The following is a 20,207-nucleotide window of genomic DNA, read 5'->3' as shown; positions in this document are numbered from 1 at the left end:
GTACTCAATTTGTCAAATGTTTTTTCGGTGTCTATTGAGATGACCATATATTCTTCGTTCTTTTTCTATAAATATGTATAACACTAATTGATTTTCAGATATTGAGCCAATCTTGCATTCCTGGCATAAAATACTACTTGATAGTCATGTATAATGCCTTTTATATATTGTTGAATTTGGTCTGCTTAGCTCGTATTTTGCTAGGGATCTCTGTGTTTATATTCATGAGGAATATGGGTCTATAATTTTATAATCTCTTTGAATTAAATTCATGTCTTAATGTAAATATTGGTTATCACTTGATCTACCTATTACTTGCTTTCTGTTTTTTAAAAAGTCTTCTGGGGGTGCCCAGCACTCTTGACTTTCAGGGTCGTGAGTTCAAGCCCCAGGTTGGGCACAGAGCTTACTTAAAAATAAAAGTCTTCTGTATTCTTTTGGGTTATCTGAAGATTTTTCAGAACTCCATTTTAATTAATCATATTTGACTAAATCTCCTAATATTTAGTAATTGGTCTAAGCAGTTATAATATAGATACCTTGTCTACTTAGAAAAATCTTGTTAAGATTTTTTATTTATTTGCCAGAGGGTATGAGCACAAGCCGGGGGAGGGGCGGCAGGCAGAGCGAGAAGCATGCTCCCCTCGGAGCAGGGAGCCCAGTGAGGGGTTCATCCCAGGACCCTGGGATCATGACCTGAGCTGAAGGCAGATGCTTAACCGCCTGAGCCACCCCAGTGCCCCCGTAGTTGTCTTGTATGTTACATCTGCATACACTGAAAGCTACAAGACAATGCCATCTTTTCTTGTCAACCAAACACAGTTTAAAGAATTCAATAGGAGAACAGTTCATTATACTTGCCCAGGTCGTGCTGTTGCTGTTTCTTCATTCCTAACCTTCCAGATTTCTATCTTCAGAGCTTTCTTAGCAGTTACGTTAGAGCAGGTCTGCTGTCAATGACTGCTCTAGGTTTTCTTTCACCCAAGAATAATGACCTCACCTACCATTTCTGACATATTTTCACTAGACAGAGAATTCTGGATCCATTTTTTTTTTTTAATTTTTTAATTTTTTTTTTTTTTTAAGATTTTCATTTATTTGACAGAGCACAAGTAGGCAGAGAGGCAGGCAGAGAGAGAGAGGAGGAAGAGGCAGGCTCCCTGCCGAGCAGAGAGCCCGATGTGAGGCTCGATCCCAGGACCCTGGGATCATGACCTGAGCCGAAGGCAGAGGCTTTAACCACTGAACCACCCAGGCGCCCCCATTTTTTTTTCTTTTAACACTTTAGAAATGTGTTTCACTTTCTTCTAGCCTCCTTGGTTTTGATGAGAAATCTCTAATGAATCACACTGTTCCCTTTTAAGTAATGTGTCATTTTTCTCTGGCTGCTCACAAAAGTGTGCTTCATCTTTACATCAGCAGTTTGATCATGACCTGAATGGGTAGGGGTTTCTTTGTGTTTATCTATGGCTTAGCATTTGTGGAGCCTTTTTTTAAAAAGATTTATTTGAGAGAGAGAATGAATGAGCACCAGGGAGTGAGGGAGAGGGAGTCTCAAGTAGACTTCATGCTGGGCCTAACACAGGGCTCAATCCCACGACCCTGAGATCATGAACCAAAATGGAGAGTCTTGACACTTAAACGACTGTGCCACCCAGGTATCCCTGCTGGGCTTTTTCAATCTGTGGGTTTCATCAAATATGGGAATGTTCCGGCTATTGTTTCTTTAAAGATTTTTTTCTGCAACACACTTTTCCTTCTCCTATGACCCACAAATGTTAGAACTTTTGGTATTGCCTCACAAATTCCTGGGACTTAGTGAATTTCTGTAATCTTTATTGAAATTAGTGAGCTTGTCTAATCTCTTTTGTTTAGACTGGATCATCTCCAAAGAACTATCTTTGAAACTGGCTATCTCCTTATCCTTAGTCTCCTACAGAATTCATCCAGTGAGGTTTTGTTACTGCATTTCTCGGCTCTAAAATTTCTATTTGGTTCTCTTTATATCTTGTACTTTTTTGTTAGGAGTTCCTATCTTTCCATTCATTTCAGGAGAATTCACGCTTCTTAGAACATTTTTTTTTTTTTAAAGATTTTATTTATTTTACAGAGAGAGATCACAAGTAGACAGAGAGGCAGGCAGAGAGAGAGAGGGAAGCAGGGACTCGATCCCAGGACCCTGAGATCATGACCTGAGCCGAAGGCAGCGGCTTAACCCACTGAGCCACCCAGGCACCCTTCTTAGAACATTTTAATAATAGCTCCTTTGAAGTTCTTGTCACATAATTCCAACATCTATGGCATCTGCTGACAGTCTTCCCAAGCAATTGGGATTTTTCCACGTTCTCTTGTATGCCAAGTTATTGGGGACATTTTCAATATTACGATATGATATGGGTCCTGTTTAAACCCTCTGGAGAATATCTGATATTCTTGTTTCAGCAGGCTCAACCTAGTTGGATCAAACTAGTTGTGTCCAGGTCACAAATTCCGACAAGCATTCAGTGGACTGTGGTTCCAACATTAGTTCAGTTTTCTAAGCCTTTTTTTGCAGTGTTATTCAGATCTGGTCTCTATGTGTACCATGAATTACTGGTCGGTCTGGGACGTGAGCCATTATCTGTCCTATGTGTAGTTCAGTTGCCCAAATGCTAGGGAAGCCCATTTTACTTATCTGCTGAACATTTATGAATGGGTGCTGAATTTTATCAAATACTTTCCCTGCATTTACTGAGGTGACTCTTACCAATGGTAGGAGTTCCTTGTATGTTTGATGATTTTTCACTGTGAATTCATATCTGGTTGATCCTAATCTAGAGTAATCCAGAAAGCTTAACTTAGGGAAGCTTCCTTTCAGAGGCCTACTATAGGGATCCCAGCATAAAACAGAAATCTCGGGATGCCTGGGTGGCTCAGTTGGTTAAGCGGCTGCCTTCAGCTCAGGTCATGATCCCAGCGTCCTGGGATCGAGTCCCACATCGGGCTCCTTGCTCATCAGGGAGCCTGCTTCTCCCTCTGCCTCTGCCTGCCATTCTGTCTGCCTGCGCTTGCTCTCTCTCCCTCTCTCTCTCTCTCTGACAAATAAATAAAAGCTTAAAACAAACAAACAAACAAACAAAAAAACAGAAATCTCAGGGGCGCCTGGGTGGCTCAGTGGGTTGGGGCTTCTGCTTTCGGCTTGGGTCATGATCTCAGGGTCCTGGGACCAAGTCTTGCATCGGGCTCTCTGCTCGGTGGAGAGCCTGCTTCCCCCTCTCTCTCTGCCTGCCTCTCTGCCTACTTGTGATCTCTGTCAAATAAATAAATAAAAATAAAATCTTAAAAAAACAAAACAAAACAGAAATCTCAGGTTCAGGGTCCCTTCCTGCAGGAGACCCAAAGTAATGGGTGTACCTTGGTTTTCATGCTTGCTTCTGCTTCCCACTCTGGCTTTGGCTCATGTACCTGTATCGTTAAAAAGAAAACCAGGGCCCCAAATGGCATCACTTAGGACGAGTCCCCAACCCAGGACTTAATACCTAATCTAACTGCAGTTTCAACTTCCCCCAGAAATGTGGTGTTAACTAGTTAGCCAGAAGTTTTCAGATCAGTGCCAGCGAGTACTACATGGGCCTTTTCCATACGCCAAAGGAAGGAAGGGTAATCTGCATCATAAGAACCCATGCTCCAGGCCACCTGGATGGCTCAGTCCGTTAGGCCTCTGCCTTTGGCTTAAGTCATGATCCCAGAGTCCTGGGATCAGACCCTGAAATGGGACTCTGCTCTCTGGGGAGCGTGCTTCTCCCTTTTCTTCTGCTGTGCTATCAAATAAATAAAATCTTAAGGGAAAAACAAACAAACAAAAACCCAGGTTCTTCCCACTAAGAGAAAGAGACCTTGCCTGGGACAGTCCATTTCATTTGCTAAAACTTTCCTGCCCCACTCTTCTTCCCATAAAAGCCTTCCATTTTGTAAAGCTCCTCAAAGCTCCCCTCCACTTGCAATGAATTATTCATGAATTATTTATATAAGCCCATCAGACCTTCAAATTTACGTGGCTGAATTCTGTTTAACAGATTTGGTGGTGTCAGGATCAAAAGCGAACTTCTAGCAGCATCTGGGGACAACAAAAAAAACAGGTGTGGAGCCCCACAAACCCTTCAGAGTTCACGGTCTTTCTCACCATATCTGAGGACCCTTGGTAAGTCCCTTTCAGTTTTAGCTCTGCTCTTTTTGTATCCAGCTGCCAATCTGAATTTCTAGTAAAGGGTTAGCGGGTCAGGCTAGACCAATGAGGTTCTAAGGGAATTCCACCTTGGAATCCTTCCCTAGTTCCAGTCCATAGGCTGGCTTAGTTCACGCTGGGAATTGCTGTTAGTACACAAAGAATTCTCTTGGCTGTGGCCATTCCACAGTGACTTGTTTTACGTAAATAAAGGTTAGCTAGTGGGGATTTCAGAAAATGGAAAGCCACAAGAATTGGTGGGCACAGGTCAAAGCATTCAAGAGCTGTTAGAGCACTTGCCACCTAACTCAAAGACTCCCAGTGCTCGTATAAGCTGGTCAAAGAACAGGTTAGACTGACGGTAGTTCACCCACTGACCTCACAAAAACTTGCACGCAGTGAGGTACACTGTAAAGCAACCTGTGAATCTCAACCCCACAGCAAGTCCCTCTTAGGTATCAGTTTGGGTATGGGAAAAAGGCCTAGTTAAAACAGATGGGGTCCTTTCTTTCTACAGAGCTGAGTGTGCTGCCTTCCAGCACACCTGCTTATTTTATGTCTAAACACTATAGTCCCGAAGTTACAGCTACCTAGGAGGATTTTTTTTTTTTTCACTAAAACAACATGGAATTACTATGACTGTTATGAGGAAGGTTGAATTAGACAAGATCATCCATTTAAGAACCTTTGCACTTGAAAGTTTAATTGGTAAGAAGCCGCCTCTGAAAGATTTCAAAATTCCAAAATAGTCTCATTTAATGAGATTCATGATTCAAGATTCATGGCAAAAAGGTATCTAAAACAAGACTGTAAGACTGATGTAAATCCTAATGTTCCCATCTGTCCTTTGATTACTCCTCTTAGTGAGCTTCTGTTTGAACTGCCTTTCCATTCTCCTGAAGAGATTTGAGACCTTTGGAAATAAGACCACTTGGGGCTACTGGTGAGTCTCTTAGTCCTTGCGCTAATGCTGAACTGAAAGCCATAGGTGAAAATTTTCTTGAAACTCAGGAGGACCCTCAAAGAGTTTTTTTTTAATAAAGAGATTATCTCCTGACACCAACTAAAAGAGGGGAAATAAAACTTAATCTTGTCCCTTTGTTTCCAAATCCAGACCCAGTAGATAATGATCCTTTGTCTTTCTTGTTACCTCCTAAGAACATGGCTTAGCTTTCTGCCTGTCTGGGACATGAGACTGAGTGTTCTTTCTTTGGCTATCTTTGGGAGTGACTCTAGATCTTCCTAAGATAATGTCTTTTACTCTCCCACTGAAGAGGCATTTGCGTCCATAAGGTTACCAGAAATATTTACTCTTTTCCAAGCTGACACCTGATGAGATATTTGAAAGGATTTAGTAACTCTATAATCAGAAATGTGGCCAAACTGGAAGCTGATACGGAAAGGCTTTTTTTTTTTTTAATTTTATTTATTTTATTTGTCAGAGAGAGAGAGAGAGAAAGCATGGGTGAGTGAGCACAAGCTGGGGAGCGGTAGGCAGAGGGAGAAAGCAGGCTCCCTGGTAAGTAAGGACCTGATATGGAACTCAATCCCAGGACCCTGGGATCATCATGACCTGAGTCGAAGGCAGATGCTTAACCTACTGAGCCACCCAGGCATCCCTGAGTGGAATTTTTTTTTAAAGGCCTTATCCCCTAAGCTAAACGTATCCAGAGGGAAAGAAGACATTTCCCTAAAGGGGATGGGGGTGTCAGTCCTTTGGTGTTCTTCAATCGCCAACCCAATTCTTTTGAGGAATTAGAAAGAGCTGTCCTTGTTCTAAGAATGTAGTCTTTACTGGATCAGAGATGTCATTCCAAGAACAATTCAAAGACCACCAAGTCCCAAACCTCCCCTATTTATCTCAAAAGGCTTACAAACGTAAAAATTCTGGTGTGGGGGAACAGAAGTTCTAGGAGAAGCTTGTATTTTCCTCCTGTGTCTTTAAAATGTAAATATCTGGGGCGCCTGGGTGGCTCAGTGGGTTAAAGCCTCTGCTTTTGGCTCAGGTCATGATCCTAGGGTCCTGGGATCGAGCCCTGCATCGGTCTCTCTGCTCAGCGGGAAGCCTGCTTCTCCCCTCCCCTCTCTCTGCCTGCTTGTGATTTCTGTCTGTCCAATAAATAAATAAAATCTGGGGCGCCTGGGTGGCTCAGTCATTAAGCGTCTGCCTTCGGCTCAGGTCATGATCCCAGGATTCTGGGATCGAGCCCCGCATCGGGCTCCCGGCTTGGTGGGAAGCCTGCTTCTCCCTCTCTCACTCCCCCTGCTTGTGTTCCCTCTCTCGCTGTGTCTCTCTGTCAAATAAATAAATACAATATTTAAAAAAAAAGAAAGAAAGAAAATGAAACATTGTTCCATTAACTATCACCCTGATTTAAAAAAAATAATAAATTTTAAAAAATAAATAAATAAATAAAATCTTTAAAATGTAAATATCTGTACTTGGCTGGCTCGTTTGGTAAAGCAATTCTTGATGTTGGGGTTATGAATTCAAGCCCCACACTGGGTGTAGAGATTACGTAAAACAAAAACAAACAAATAAAAAACCTAAAAATGTTCAGTGTTAAATCTGGTCTTCTCTAGAAACTCATATCTAGTCCACTCTTTAAAATACAAAATCAGGGGGCGCCTGGGTGGCTCAGTGGGTTAAAGCCTCTGCCTTCGGCTCGGGTCGTGATCTCAGGGTCCTGGGATCGAGCCCCGCATCGGGCTCTCTGCTCCGCGGGGAGCCTGCTTCCTCCTCTCTCTCTGCCTGCCTCTCTGCCTACTTGTGATTTCTCTCTGTCAAATAAATAAAATCTTTTAAAAAATAAAATAAAATAAAATACAAAATCAGGGGCGCCTGGGTGGCTCAACTGTCTTGATCCCAGGGTCCTGGGATCGAGTCCCACATCAGGCTCCTGCTCCACGGGAAGCCTGCTTCTCCCTCTCCCATTCCCCCTGCTTGTGTTCCCTCTCTCGCTGTGTCTTTCTCTGTCAAATAAATAAAATCTTTAAAAATAAATAAAATAAAATACAAATTTAATGGAGGTAATTCTTATTTGAGAGAGAAAGTGAGACAAAGATACCGACAGGAAGCATAAGCAAGACGAGCAAACATGGGGTGGGTACGGGGGAGAAGCAGGCTCCCTGCTGAACAGGGAACCCAATGTGGGGCTTGATTCCAGGACCTCGGGATCATGACCTGAACCAAAGGCAGATGCTTAATGGAGGTAATTCTTATCAAGAAAAAAACAAAAGGGGCAAGGCTGTGTGGACAGACAGGTCTTTAGAATCATCCACATTAAATAGGAAACTTATGGGGCGCCTGGGTGGCTCAGTGGGTTAAGCCGCTGCCTTCGGCTCAGGTCATGATCTCAGGGTCCTGGGATCGAGTCCCGCATCAGGCTCTCTGCTCAGCGGGGAGCCTGCTTCCCTCTCTCTCTCTCTGCCTGCCTCTCCGTCTACTTGTGATCTCTCTCTCTCTCTCTCTCTGTCAAATAAATAAATAAATAAATAAATAGGAAACTTAGTCTGTGTAGGTCCCTGTTATCTCTTATTCTGTCAACAAAAAATAATAGCTTAGGATAATGGCTGGCTTTGTCTAATGTTTAATGAAGTTTTTGTAGATAATCTATACATAATTATTAAAGACAAATTAAATAGATGTATGCAAGATAAAAATTTATAATTGAACTTTTCAGTGATATTAGGTCAATATAAATAGTTTTCCCGGGGCACCTGGGTGGGTCAGTGGTTTAAAGCCTCTGCCTTCAGCTCAGGTCATGATCTCAGGGTCCTGGGATCGAGTCCCACATCGGACTCTCTGCTTGGCGGAGAGCCCGCTTCCTCCTCTTTCTCTCTCTCTGCCTGCCTCTCTGCCTACTTGTGATCTCTCTCTGTGAAATAAATAAATAAAATTTAAAAAAAAAATGCCTCCAAGGCTTTTAAATAGTTTTCCCCATTTATTGGGGGGGGGGTTTAAATCTTAAAGTTTAAGATTAGCTTTCAAAGTTTTACTGAATTAGATTAAATGAGTTAAAACCTAAACTCAGTAAATATCTAAATCATTCCAAGTAAGACAAAATACTGCAACAAAGGTTTATCTACTTCTGGCTTATTACAGAGAGACTAAAAGATACTTAGATATGTTAATGCTACACTGGAAAAATTTTAAAGATATGCTTTTGAAAATTTTGAAATGTATTAATTTGTAAATTTAAAGAATGCTTATAACAGTTCACAGTTACTTCTTAGTTTTCACTAGGAATTAAGGCTTCTAAAGGTTAAGAATTCTAATTAATATGTGTAACTAAAACTAATAATAAAGAAAACATCTCCATATACCAGGATAGTAGGATAGGCTTTCAGTGAAGGAGAAATACACGTTTTTTTTTTCTGGTCCTAAAATGAGAATGGTTGTCTAAGGAAGAAAAACATAGGACAAAATCACAATGGAGGAAAAAAAAGTTCTAGAAGTTTTGTGGCAGAGGAATCTTTGAAAAGGAATGTGTGGTCCAGCTCGTTAAGATTAAAATACATTTATTTTTAAAAAATGAGTTTTAATATCAAAAGTAACGGTGCAGGGGCGCCTGAGTGGCTCAGTGGGTTAAAGCCTCTGCCTTCGGCTCAGGTCATGATCCCAGGGTCCTGGGATTGAGCCACGCATCAGGCTCTCTGCTCGGCGGGGAGCCTGCTTCCTCCTCTCCCTCTGCCTACTTGTGATCTCTGTCAAATAAATAAATAAAATCTTAAAAAAAAAAAAAAAAAAGTAACGGTGCAAAATTAGAATTTGGTTTTCTCTCTAGTCTGATATTGGTAAAATTGTGAAAATTTCTTTACCTTTTAAAGTTTCATAATGACCTATGATTCTGTTTAGGCAAGTGCTTTAAAACCTATTTTTGAGGGGCACCTGGGGGACTCAGTCTGTTGAACGTCCAACTCTTGGTTTTGGCTCAGGTCACAGTCTTGGGTTGGTGGGATGGAGCTCTTGGGCTCTGCTTGATGGGAACCTGCTGGAGATTCTCTCTCCCTCTGCCCCTCCCCCTGCGTGTGTGCTCTAACAAAAAAAATAAAATAAAAAAAACTTTCAAAAATAGGGTTTTCCTTCTCTCTCAAATAAATAAAAAATCTTTTAAAGAAATAGGGTTTTCTTTTCCTTTTCAAATGTTTCTATATACATAGTTAAGATTTTGTTTATTTGAGAGAGTGAGCCAAGACTGCACACGGCAGTGGGGTAAGCAGGAGGAGCAGAGATAAAGGGAGAAACAGGCTTCCAGAGAGCCCTATGTGAGACTCGATCCTGGGGCTCCGGGATCATGACCTGAGCTCAAGGCAGACGCTTAACTGACTGAGCCACCCAGGTGCCCCAAAAGTTTTCATATTTTTGAAAAACTTCCCAAAATTAAAGTTTTAAAAAAAGATTTTATTTTTAAGAATCTCTACACCCAACATGGGGCTTGAATTTATGATCCTGAGATCAAGAATCACAAACTCTACTGATTGAGCCAGCCAGGAATCCCCCAAATTAAGTTCGAAAAAAAGTTATTTTTGACCTGGAATATCAAAGAAGAATTTGTTAAACTAATTAGGCTTATTTGATATGTCAACTACAAGGTAAGCACTGTCAAATTAAGTAATTTTAAGCTGCCTTTCTACTGTAAGACTGTGGCACATGTGGATAAAGTTTATTCTGCTTCTGCAAAAATGGCCCTTCAATGCCAGACTTCTGCTGTCATGATGTCCTTAAACATGGCCCACAGCCTACTCCTACATCAGAGAAATTAAGATGGAGTAGTTAAGGCTATGAGAAACCCAAGATGGGCCACTGGGTTCTTTCCCACTTTCTGGCAAATCTATTCATTCGTTTTTACATTTCTTCACCCACCATGGTATCTTTAAGAAGACTCAAATTATAAATAGACATTATGGTGTGGAAACTTCTCTAGGACAGCAGAAACAGTTTACCATCAATGTCTAACCTGGAAATTTTCTATAATCCTAGAAAAACTTTGTTTCCAGAGGCCTCAAGCCTCCTCCTTCCAACGACTCTGAACACCTGCCGCTGGACTTCATTGCCACCTACTACAGGTCATCAATATACTCTTATTATTGTGTGTGTGTTTTCTGGAGACAGACTGAAGTTTGCCAGTGTGAGGGCATTAGTCTTGCAGCAGGGGAAAACGAACAAAACCTTTAGAAAACATGTTTCCCGCTTGGGCTATACGTTCCTTTGAGGCACCTACTTCACCAGGCAAATCACTCAAGCCTTGATAAAGGCCTTCCCAGCATCTTGGAATTTATCACTGCCCCTGTCACCCTCAATCATCAGGCAAGGTGGAAAGAACTAATGAAATTCTCAAAGGCTCTAAGCTCGAGAAAACTGCTTGGACTCCCTTGGCCTAAGGTGCTGCCACGGGCTCTGCTCAAACTCCTTCCAGAGGAGACAGTCGCTGGGATACTGCAGTTATCGGCATACGACTTTCTGCTGATTCCTGGTTGTCTCATGCTAGTATGACCAGTTACTGTGAAATCTTCAATGTCTTATACTAAAGCCTATCATCAACAGGTTGAAGGATCCTGTTGGTCACAGTCTGGAGCCTGGTGACCAGTATTTTGGAAAATTATAAAATAAATAAAACAGAAACACGCAGCTCTAAAGCCCTGCTGGAAAGTACCTTACCAAGTGCTCCTGACTACTGACACTGCTGCAAAACCAGAAGGCAGCTGTGGGGGCACAACACAGCTGAAGAAGGTGCTGCCTGACACCTGGTCCGAAACAGATGCTGGAGACCCCTGAGTCAACTGACAAGGAGAAGTGGCTTACATCAAGGTAGACTGCTTCCACCCAAGATGATGGATCAAGACTTCACAGGGGTGCCTGGGTGGCTCAGTTGGTTAAGCCTCTGCCTTTGGCTCAGGTCATGATCTCAAGGTTTTGGAATTGAGCCCGACATCTGGCTCCTGGCTCAATGGGGAGTCTGCTTCTTCCTCTACCTCCTCACCCTTGCTCACACTCTCTAATAAATAAATAAAATCTTAAAAAAAAAAAAACCCTTCATACTTTAATTGCATTATCTGTTGCTAAAGCAATAGCAAACCCTCTAGCCAAAGTTATCCTCGATAACAGAATAGCTCTTGATACATCTTTTAGCTAAGCAAGGTGTCGTCTATGCTGTAGCCAACACCACCTGCTTCTGGGCCTGGATTAACACTTTTGGAGAAGCTGAAAGTCAATTACAAAAATCACAGAACAAGGGGCGCCTGGGTGGCTCAGTGGGTTAAGCCGCTGCCTTTGGCTCGGGTCATGATCTCAGGGTCCTGGGATCGAGTCCCGCATCGGGCTCTCTGCTCAGCGGGGAGCCTGCTTCCCTTCCTCTCTCTCTGCCTACTTGTGATCTCTCTCTGTCAAATAAATAAATAAAATCTTAAAAAAAAATCACAGAACAAGACATTTGCCTTAAAAGGTGACTCCTTCCAGGGGCACCTGGGTGGCTCAGTGGGTTAAAACCTCTGCCTTTGGCTCAGGTCATGATCCCAGGGTCCTGGGATTGAGCCCCGCATCTGGCTCTCTGCTCAGCAGGGAGCCTGCTTCTCCCTCTCTCTCTGCCTGCCTCTCTGCCTACTTGTGATCTCTGTCAAATAAATAAAATCTTAAAAAAAAAAAAAAAAAGGTAACTCCTTCCATGAGGTTCTTTCTTTGACTTATTTTTGATTGGTTTAGGTCTTGGGGACCATAGCTCTAAGATGCACTTCAAATACTGTCAATTATTCTACTTAGAGTAATCACAACAATCTCCTGTGTGCACTGTATTCTCTCAAAAGCTATTTATTTATTTATTTGACAGGGACAGTGAGACAGGGAGAAGCAGGCTTCCTGTGGAGCAGGGAGCCTGATGCGGAGCTCGATCCCAGGACCCCAGGATCATGACCTGAGCCGAAGGCAGAGGCTTAACGACTGAGCCACCCAAGGTGCCCTTTCAAAAGCTCTGAAGGGCTGTTCATAGCTGCTTACCACCAAATAAATGCTCTCACTTAAGACTGAAATGTAACGGGCACCTGGGTTCAGGTTCAGTTAACCGTTTGCCTTTTTTTTTTTTTTTTTTAAGATTTTATTTATTTATTTGAGAGAGTGAGTGAGAGACAGCATGAGAGGGGAGACGGTCAGAGGGAGAAGCAGACTCCCCATGGAGCTGGGAGCCCAATGCAGGACTCGATCCCGGGACTCCGGGATCATGACCTGAGCCAAAGGCAGTCGCTTAACCAAATGAGTCACCCAGGTGCCCAACTGTTTGCCTTTGGCTCAGGTTATGATCTCAGGACACTGAGATCAAGCCCCACATCAGGCTCCCTGCTCAGCGGGGACCCTACTTCTGCTCCGCCTCCTTTCACTCTCAAATAAATAAATAAAGAAAGAAAGAAAGAAAGAAAGAAAGACTGAAACACAAAGCAATGTGAACCTGAAGCTGTGACCTGTGACTATCACAAAGATTAAGAAGAAGAAGAAAAAAAGAAGTCTGGATATCACACAAAGGGAAAACAAAAACTACAAGAACGTTCCAGTGCTGAGAGCAGAACTAATGAGTTAAAATTTGATCACATCTCAGTTAAGCAGAGTCTGATCAAAAGAAAGGAGCTGTTAAAAAGAAAACCAAAGGCCCAAAATGGCATCACTTAGGCCAAGTGCCTAAACTTGGACTTAATACTTAATCTAACTGCAGTCTCAGCCTCCTCCCACATAAATGTAGTCACAACTAGTCAGTCAGAAATTTTCAGATGAGGATCAGTGAGGTAATTTGTCATATGGGTCCTCTCCATCCCCCCAAGAAAGATTCTAGAATCTGCATGCTAAGAACCCCTGGCAATTTCCCCTAAGGGAAAGAGACCTTGACTGGAACAATCCTTTCACTTCTAACTCTTGCCCCACCCTCCTTCCTATATAGAAAACTTCCATTTTGCTCCCCAGCCCCCTTTTGTAAGTAGGCTCCATGCCCAGCGTGGGGACAATGCGGGGGGCAGGGGGGGTGGCCCTGAAATCAAGAGCTAAGCTGAAATCAAGAATTGTATGCTTAACTGATTGAGCTGTCCAGGCACCCTGAAGCCTTCCATTTTGTATAGCTCCTCAAAGCTCCCTTCTACTTGTTAAATGGGATGCTATCCAATTCATGAATTATTTAATAAAGCCAATTAGACTAAATTTTATATTATGAATACGATTTTTGTGTTTACTGTGATATTTTTATTATTTCCTATAAATGCACAATGTATTACCAAGCATTTTATCCAGGAGCTGTTTTGTGCTGGGAAAGCCCCCTTGTTTGGAGACTGCCTCCAATAATCTAAGGTTAAGTCTAATCAATACCGTATAAGTAAGCACATGTTTCTGCCTTTTAAAAGTCCTTGCATTAAAAAAAAAATTATCATTTATTTATTTATTTGAGAGAGCGAACACAAGGAATGGGAGGAACAGAGGGAGAGAGACTCCCAAGCAGACTCAGCGCTGAGCAGGGCTCAACCTCATGACCCTGGCATCACGACCTGAGCCGAAAACCAAGAGTCACATGCTTAACTGCCTGTGCCACCAAGGTGCCCCTGTATTTTGTTTTTAAGCTACCAAAATTGATTATTCTTATCGTTCTAAAAATCAACAGTTCTTACAAAAGTCAAAAGTCAGTGCATCTGTTAGCTCACCATTTTCCCTTATATTCACATTCCTTCCATTTGGATGGAATTTTCTTCTTCCTGAGGTTATACCCTTTAGTAATTTCCTAAATTGGTTTGAAATGATTTTTATTTCACCATTAGAGTGATTTTTCAGTTGGGTATAAAGTTCTAAACTGAGAGATACTTTCTCTTGTCATTTAAATATTTTCTAGGGGCACCTGGGTGGCTCTCAGTTAAGCATCTGCCTTAGCTCAGGTCATGATCCCAGAGCCCTCGAATCAAGCCCCATGCTGGGCTCCTTGCTCAGGGGGCATCTGTTTTTCCCTCTATCCCTCCCCCTGCCTGTGCATGTACACATGTGTACTCTCTCTCAAATAAGGGGCACCTGGGTGGCTCAGTGGGTTAAAGCCTCTGCCTTCGGCTCAGGTCATGATCCCCGGGTCCTGGGATTGAGCCCTGCATCGGGCTCTCTGCTCGGCGGGGAGCCTGCTTCCTCCTCTCTCTCTGCCTGTCAAGTAAATAAATAAAATCTTTAAAAAGAAAAACAAAAAAAAACAAAAAAAAAAAAAAAAAAAAAAAAAAACCTGTTGTCAGTCTAATGGTCATTCTTTTCTAGGTAATCTTTTTTTTCCCCCCCCCAAAAGCTTTTAAGATCTTATTGTTATCTTTGCTGTTCTCCAGTTTTACTTAGTAAGTTACATCTAGATTTGTTTATCTTGTTTGGGACCTTGCTTTTTGAAGCTGACAGATTCAAGTTTTAGAAACTTCAGTCACGGGGTGCCTGGGTGGCTCAGTGGGTTAAAGCCTCTGCCTTCGGCTCAGGTCATGATCCCAGGATCCTGGGATCAAGCCTCACATCGGGCTCTCTGCTCAGCAGGGAGCCTGCTTCCTCCTCTCTCTCTGCCTGCTTGTGATCTGTCAAATAAATAAATAAAATCTTTAAAAAAAAAAAAGAAAGAAACTTCAGTCATTAAAGAAAAGCTGCTGGCAGTGCTCTTCGACATTCTAGGTCACTTACTTGGAGGAAAACTCCCAGGTCCCTAATTCTCTTAATTATACTTAATCTGTTGTATAACACTTAGAATTCCTCAATAGTTTTTAGCAATTTTATTTTACTCTCTGAAGTTCTTTGGTAGTTTCATTCTATTTATGTATCTCCTGCTGCTTGCTAAAAATGGATTTGTTTCAACTTTTTATAATTTCAGGTTATAAGCTCATTTTAAGTGGGGTTTCTTCTTCAACACCCCCCCAAATTCAGAGACAAAATTTGTCTGTTCGTTAACCGTTTATTCAATAGAGTCCAAATTCCTTAACATGGTAATAAGGTTCGAAGAAATTTGGCTCTTGTTTACCTTTTCTTGCTAAACCTCCTCTTCCTTAAGTTCCCAATTTCCAAAACGGGCCAACCTCTTTCATATCATACTGTGATTACACTGTTCCTCAGCCGAAGCCCTTCTCCTGCTACCAAACTTCTCCCCATCCCTAAATTTTTCAGATTGCTGGTGATCCAAATGACATCTTTTATGAAATCTTTCCTATTTATTCCACCAGGCAGGAATAACTATACCCTAAACAGTGTTCTTTTATATCTAAAATCTTAACTGCATTTGTTTATATGCTTTCAAAGACAGCATTTCATCCTTTTCTGTCTCCCTTTCTTCCTACCTTCTAGCTGTTTTCACAAGTAGTCGCTGAGCATCTACTCTTACATGGTCGCTCTACAATGCAAAAAATTATTTAAGAGCATGGCCCATGTATTTTTTTTTTAAGTTTATTTCTTTTTAATAATCTCTTTACCCAACATGGGGTTTGAACTCACGACCCCAAGACCAAGAGTCGCATGCTCTTCTGATTGAGCCAGCAAAGGCACCTCTGGCCCATGTATTATTAGCTGGTATTCCAACAGGAGGAGCTAAATACTGTAAAACAGGGGTCATTAAAAGAAACGCCACCAAAGAAAGGCCTAACTTGGTCTTAGGAATTGGAAAGAAGGTAATCAGAAGACTTCCAGGAAGAAATAAGGCTTAAAGTATGTGCAGGAGTTACAAAGAATGCAGAAAAATGTACTTCAGCAATGGGACAAAGGCCCAGAGTTAGGAAGCTAAGAAAGGGAACAGAAGCTAGTTCGGTTCCTTAAGTCTACAGTCCTTCTTTCACACAGCTCTTAAAGTTAACTATCTAAAAGTAAATACAGAGGCGCCTGGGTGGCTCAGTGGTTAAAGGCTCTGCCTTCAGCTCAGGTCATGATCTCAGGATCCTGGGATCGAGCCCCGCATCGGGCTCTCTTCTCAGCGGGGGGCCGCCTTCCCCTCTCTCTCTGTCTACTTCTATGCCTGCTTTTTCCGGCTGCCTCTGCCTACTTGTGATCTTTGTCTGTCAAATAAATAAATAAAATCTTAAAAAAAATTAAAAATAATAAAAAAAATAAAAGTAAATACAGCAATCTAGTACTCTGCCAGAAGATAAGACTAAATTCCTCTTCAGGATAGCAATCTGGCCCTTCATAATCTGGCTCAGATCTCTCAACATTTCCCACATGACACAGACACATGCTCCCTCTTTATACACTTTGCTCTGCACAACACCACTCCAACTTGCTGGTGTGGTATCACACGTGCAGGCTCTGAAAGGTGGAGTACTCACCTGTAAGACGGGCGCCGTGCTAGGATCCCGTGAGCTTTCTGTGAGGAGCCTATACTGTCTGATGAGTCCTGAGACTCCTCACTCTCTGATAAAGATGATACCTGAAAAACAGAACTGGTTTTACCGTGATGAACAATGCAGGTGGAAAACAATTTAATTTTTACTCTCAGAAAATATGATCTGTCTCCTGCCAAACAAATTCATTTGTCATTAAATCTAAGGTCTGAAAGAAAAAGCAACATTTATTTCAGAGACCCAAACTACTTAAAGGAACATACAGTACAGCATGCTCAGAAGCAAGAAGAAAGTCTATCCCTAAAATAAAGCAATGCTATTTTACTAGAGTTATAAAGACCAGTCTCTGATTTCCACTGTTTCTAAACTGGTACACATTACTCCGTTTTTTAAAAAAATCAATAATCTGATTTGGATTCTGGACATGCCAACTTTGAAGCACTATTATAAATCCAACAATTTTCAAATTATTAGATAATAACATTGCAGAGACTGCCAAATATACAAGCCTTTGAGTCAGGGAGAGGTCTTGGGCTAGACATATAAACTTGGGAGAGCTCTTTAGAAATCCTTAAAGCCAGGGGCGCCTGGGTGGCTCAGTGGGTTAAGGCCTCTGCCTTCGGCTCAGGTCATGATCCCAGGGTCCTGGGATCGAGCCCCGAATCTGGCTCTCTGCTCAGCGGGGAGCCTGCTTCCCCCCACCTCTCTGTCTGCCTCTCTGCCTACTTGTGATCTCTGTCTGTCAAATAAATGGGTAAAATCTTTAAAAAAAAAAAAAAAAAAAAAAAAGAAATCCTTAAAGCCATAAGATTGGATGAGCTCAATATACAGAGAAGAGAACCAAGGACAAAACCCAGGAACACATTAATAGTGGGGAGGAAGGGGAGGAACGTGCAAGTAAGACCAAGAACAAGCCACCACTGAGACAGGAAGAATACCAGATAAGTGACATACCCTAGAGAGCTAGCAAAACCAGTGTATTAAAAAGAATGATCAACTATGTCAAGTGATGCTAACAGGTAAAGTGAAACACGGACTGAGAACAGCTCATTAGGGTTAGCAAGATGGCGGTCACTGGCAAGGGTGGATATAAACATGCAATTCAGAAATCTGTACTAATTATTAGGCCTTATTTCACTTGATAATTAAATGAGTTAATACATGTAGAGGACTTAGCGCCTGGCATATAGCAAGCACATATTAAATGGTAACTATTAATAATAAGCCCTTTAAAAATGTGTCAGCACAATAACCGCAAGCAAATTTGTTACAACATTCTTACTATTAAGAAAACAAGTTATTTTCAACTTCTAAAATATATTAAAAGTCCCCAACATTAATCCAAAGTTGCACTGTGACACCTGACTTCATCTTTATTTTAAAAAATAAAATAACCCAAACAGGCTTCCAGAAAGGACACTAACAAATCAGTGTTCTACATTACTATCTACAGAAAGCCTTCCCCTATAGGAATCAGACTTACATCTTAAGTTTCCAGGGAAATTTGTTTTATATTCTATAATCTCCTTCAAAAACAAGTTCTAGTGTGCAACTGTTTATATCTTATTTATATCTTATATTAAATCTGTATCTTTTGGTAGAAAAGCATGAACTGGTCACGACCTGTAATAATTAACCAATAGTAACGGATATTATATTATAGTATTTCCTCAAGCATCATGGATATACCAATCTAACCTAAACCTTTAACTGTTCTCACTGTCCCTGTATTTACTCCAAAGTCTCCTACTGAACTCCAGAAAATAATTTCTGGAACTAAGAGATTACTTCTATAACTAAGATCAAGTATTTCTTTTTAATGACAGCACTGGCAAGCAAGAGGAAAATCTTCATATAAAACTCAAAAATCCATGCAGTAGCCACCTTTTGTACAGGAAAACCACATTCAAGACACAGCCGTAGAGCAGACAACAGAGCCAGGTACTTTATAAGTAGTCAGCAGGAAAAAATGAGGAATGACCAAACGCATCAGAGACCCAGGGAGCCAGAAGATAAAATGGGGAGAAAGAGTAGAAAGAAAAAAGAACCCGGGATTGCTTTCCTTTCTACTGCTCTCAACTGGTAATACGAAGGTAGAGAGACCTAAGTAAGAACTTGCCTCTACTAGAGAGAACTCTATCTGACCTCCACAAAACACAAGGGACGCATTTTTCTTCCTTTGCCGACACTAACACCACCGCCCTTGCTTCAGAATTCTCCTTTTCATGAAAGATACCACTGGGACAAAAAGGTGTTTTCCCTTAAGGAGGTCTCATTTCTGAGCAATAACTTCCCCCCAAATTGTCTTACTTTTTCACTGCGTAGTCAATACATGAAAATAGAAACTCGCAAACTTTTCTATTTGCCTCATTTGTCCTACCGTCTAATTTCTAAGACAACTTTATTATCCTGGTTTATAATATTGCAACTACAACAACTTCATTGTGTCCAGAGACTCAGGGTATAAAAGTCCCCTCTCTCAACCACTAAGTCTTTGAATTTTTGTACCGTTTGCACGTGTGGTGGGTGAATTACAGAAGACTGAGCTGTCTGGATGACCCCCTGAACCTGTCCTTGCTCTCCAGGAAGAGGTATAACTGTCACTGGCGCAGATCCTCTTAATGCCATCTAAGAACAAATAAAAATTCAGTTAACAAATACGTATTATACCTATGCACGTAAGATAGCTGAGTTCTTAACACTGGAAAACACATTTCAGAGCTTACTATTTAACCACATCTATTAATTAAACATTAGGTTATCTTCTAGGGGCCAGACACTATACTAGGGGGTTGACATTACAAATGAATTACAACAAACTAAGAGCTATAATAGGAGAGAAAAAACAGAAAATACTGTACTACAGGAGCAAAGAAAGGGCACTTCTTCATCTGGGTCAATTCCCTGAAGGTGCATAATGCGGGTGGGGGTTGGAAGATTTTAGGCAGAGAACTGATTGTGCAAAAATGTGGAGGCTCTTTAGAACATGTTAATCTGAAGCGATCTGGCTGAAAACCAATCCAGAAATCTAGAGTCAAAAAAGAGAAATACCTACTTTGAGCCATGTTTTTAAAGAAAAATATTTAAAAATAACTAATCCAATTGTGAGATTATAATTTATTTTTATGGAAATCTGATGGGGTTTCACAGATATACCATAATAAAATGCTAAACCAAGAAAAGCCTACCCATCATTCTTCAAGGTTCAGCTCAAGTTCTTCCTCTTCCAAAAAGCTTTTTTGTATTTTACAGTTAACAGTGATCTCTCACCTTCCTGTCGATTACACTGGTTCATACTATTCATCTTGGAGTTAAAAAACAAAATAAAATCCAAGGCAGCTTTCTCAGGTCCTCTAAGTCCACTTCCTGACAGCTCCCCAAACAATGCCTTATTCCCTTCACTGAAGGTTCTTTTCCCCTTCCCAAGAAGGGATTAAATTCCAGCCTCATCATTCCCCAAAATGTCCAGGTCATGAAATTTTGTATATAAAACGTTATCCAGGTACTGAGAACTGCAAACTCTCAGGACAAACAACTCCCATCAACTTCTCCCATCACAAAGCTTTTATCAGCTTAAGGCCATGTCCCTAGGATCACCCTTACCCCCTTAAAATGCCTGCCTGAGAAGGCTCAATGCTCCCCTCAAAACTTACTGTTTGTTCTCCCGTAAACCTGACTATAGGTCCCTGACTTCACTTTGCTT

At 41.5% G+C, this 20,207-nt stretch overlaps 1 protein-coding gene across 3 annotated transcripts in view; it reads right to left on the bottom strand.

Moving 5' to 3' along the window:
- Positions 1-20,207, bottom strand: part of LOC111157964 (activating transcription factor 1) — an 89,190-nt gene that overhangs the window by 16,213 nt on the left and 52,770 nt on the right. Inside the window, exons 3-5 of one of the 3 annotated variants that reach the window (XM_022519726.1) lie at positions 18,989-19,132; positions 18,255-18,274; positions 16,490-16,603 (exon numbers count right to left, since the gene is read on the bottom strand). In XM_022519726.1, coding sequence (XP_022375434.1) covers positions 16,490-16,603; positions 18,255-18,274; positions 18,989-19,132 — 278 coding nt within the window. Of the gene's footprint in view, positions 1-16,489; positions 16,604-18,254; positions 18,275-18,988; positions 19,133-20,207 lie in introns of those variants that run through there. The other 2 variants (XM_022519727.1, XM_022519728.1) reach the window with 2 other exon arrangements.

The sequence above is a fragment of the Enhydra lutris genome, unplaced genomic scaffold (assembly GCF_002288905.1).
Source record: "Enhydra lutris kenyoni isolate GAN:26980312 unplaced genomic scaffold, ASM228890v2 scaffoldscaffold56, whole genome shotgun sequence".
Classification (NCBI taxonomy): domain Eukaryota; kingdom Metazoa; phylum Chordata; class Mammalia; order Carnivora; family Mustelidae; genus Enhydra; species Enhydra lutris.
Note: the sequence above shows the minus strand (reverse complement) of the source record. Positions and strands in the feature narration are given on the sequence as shown.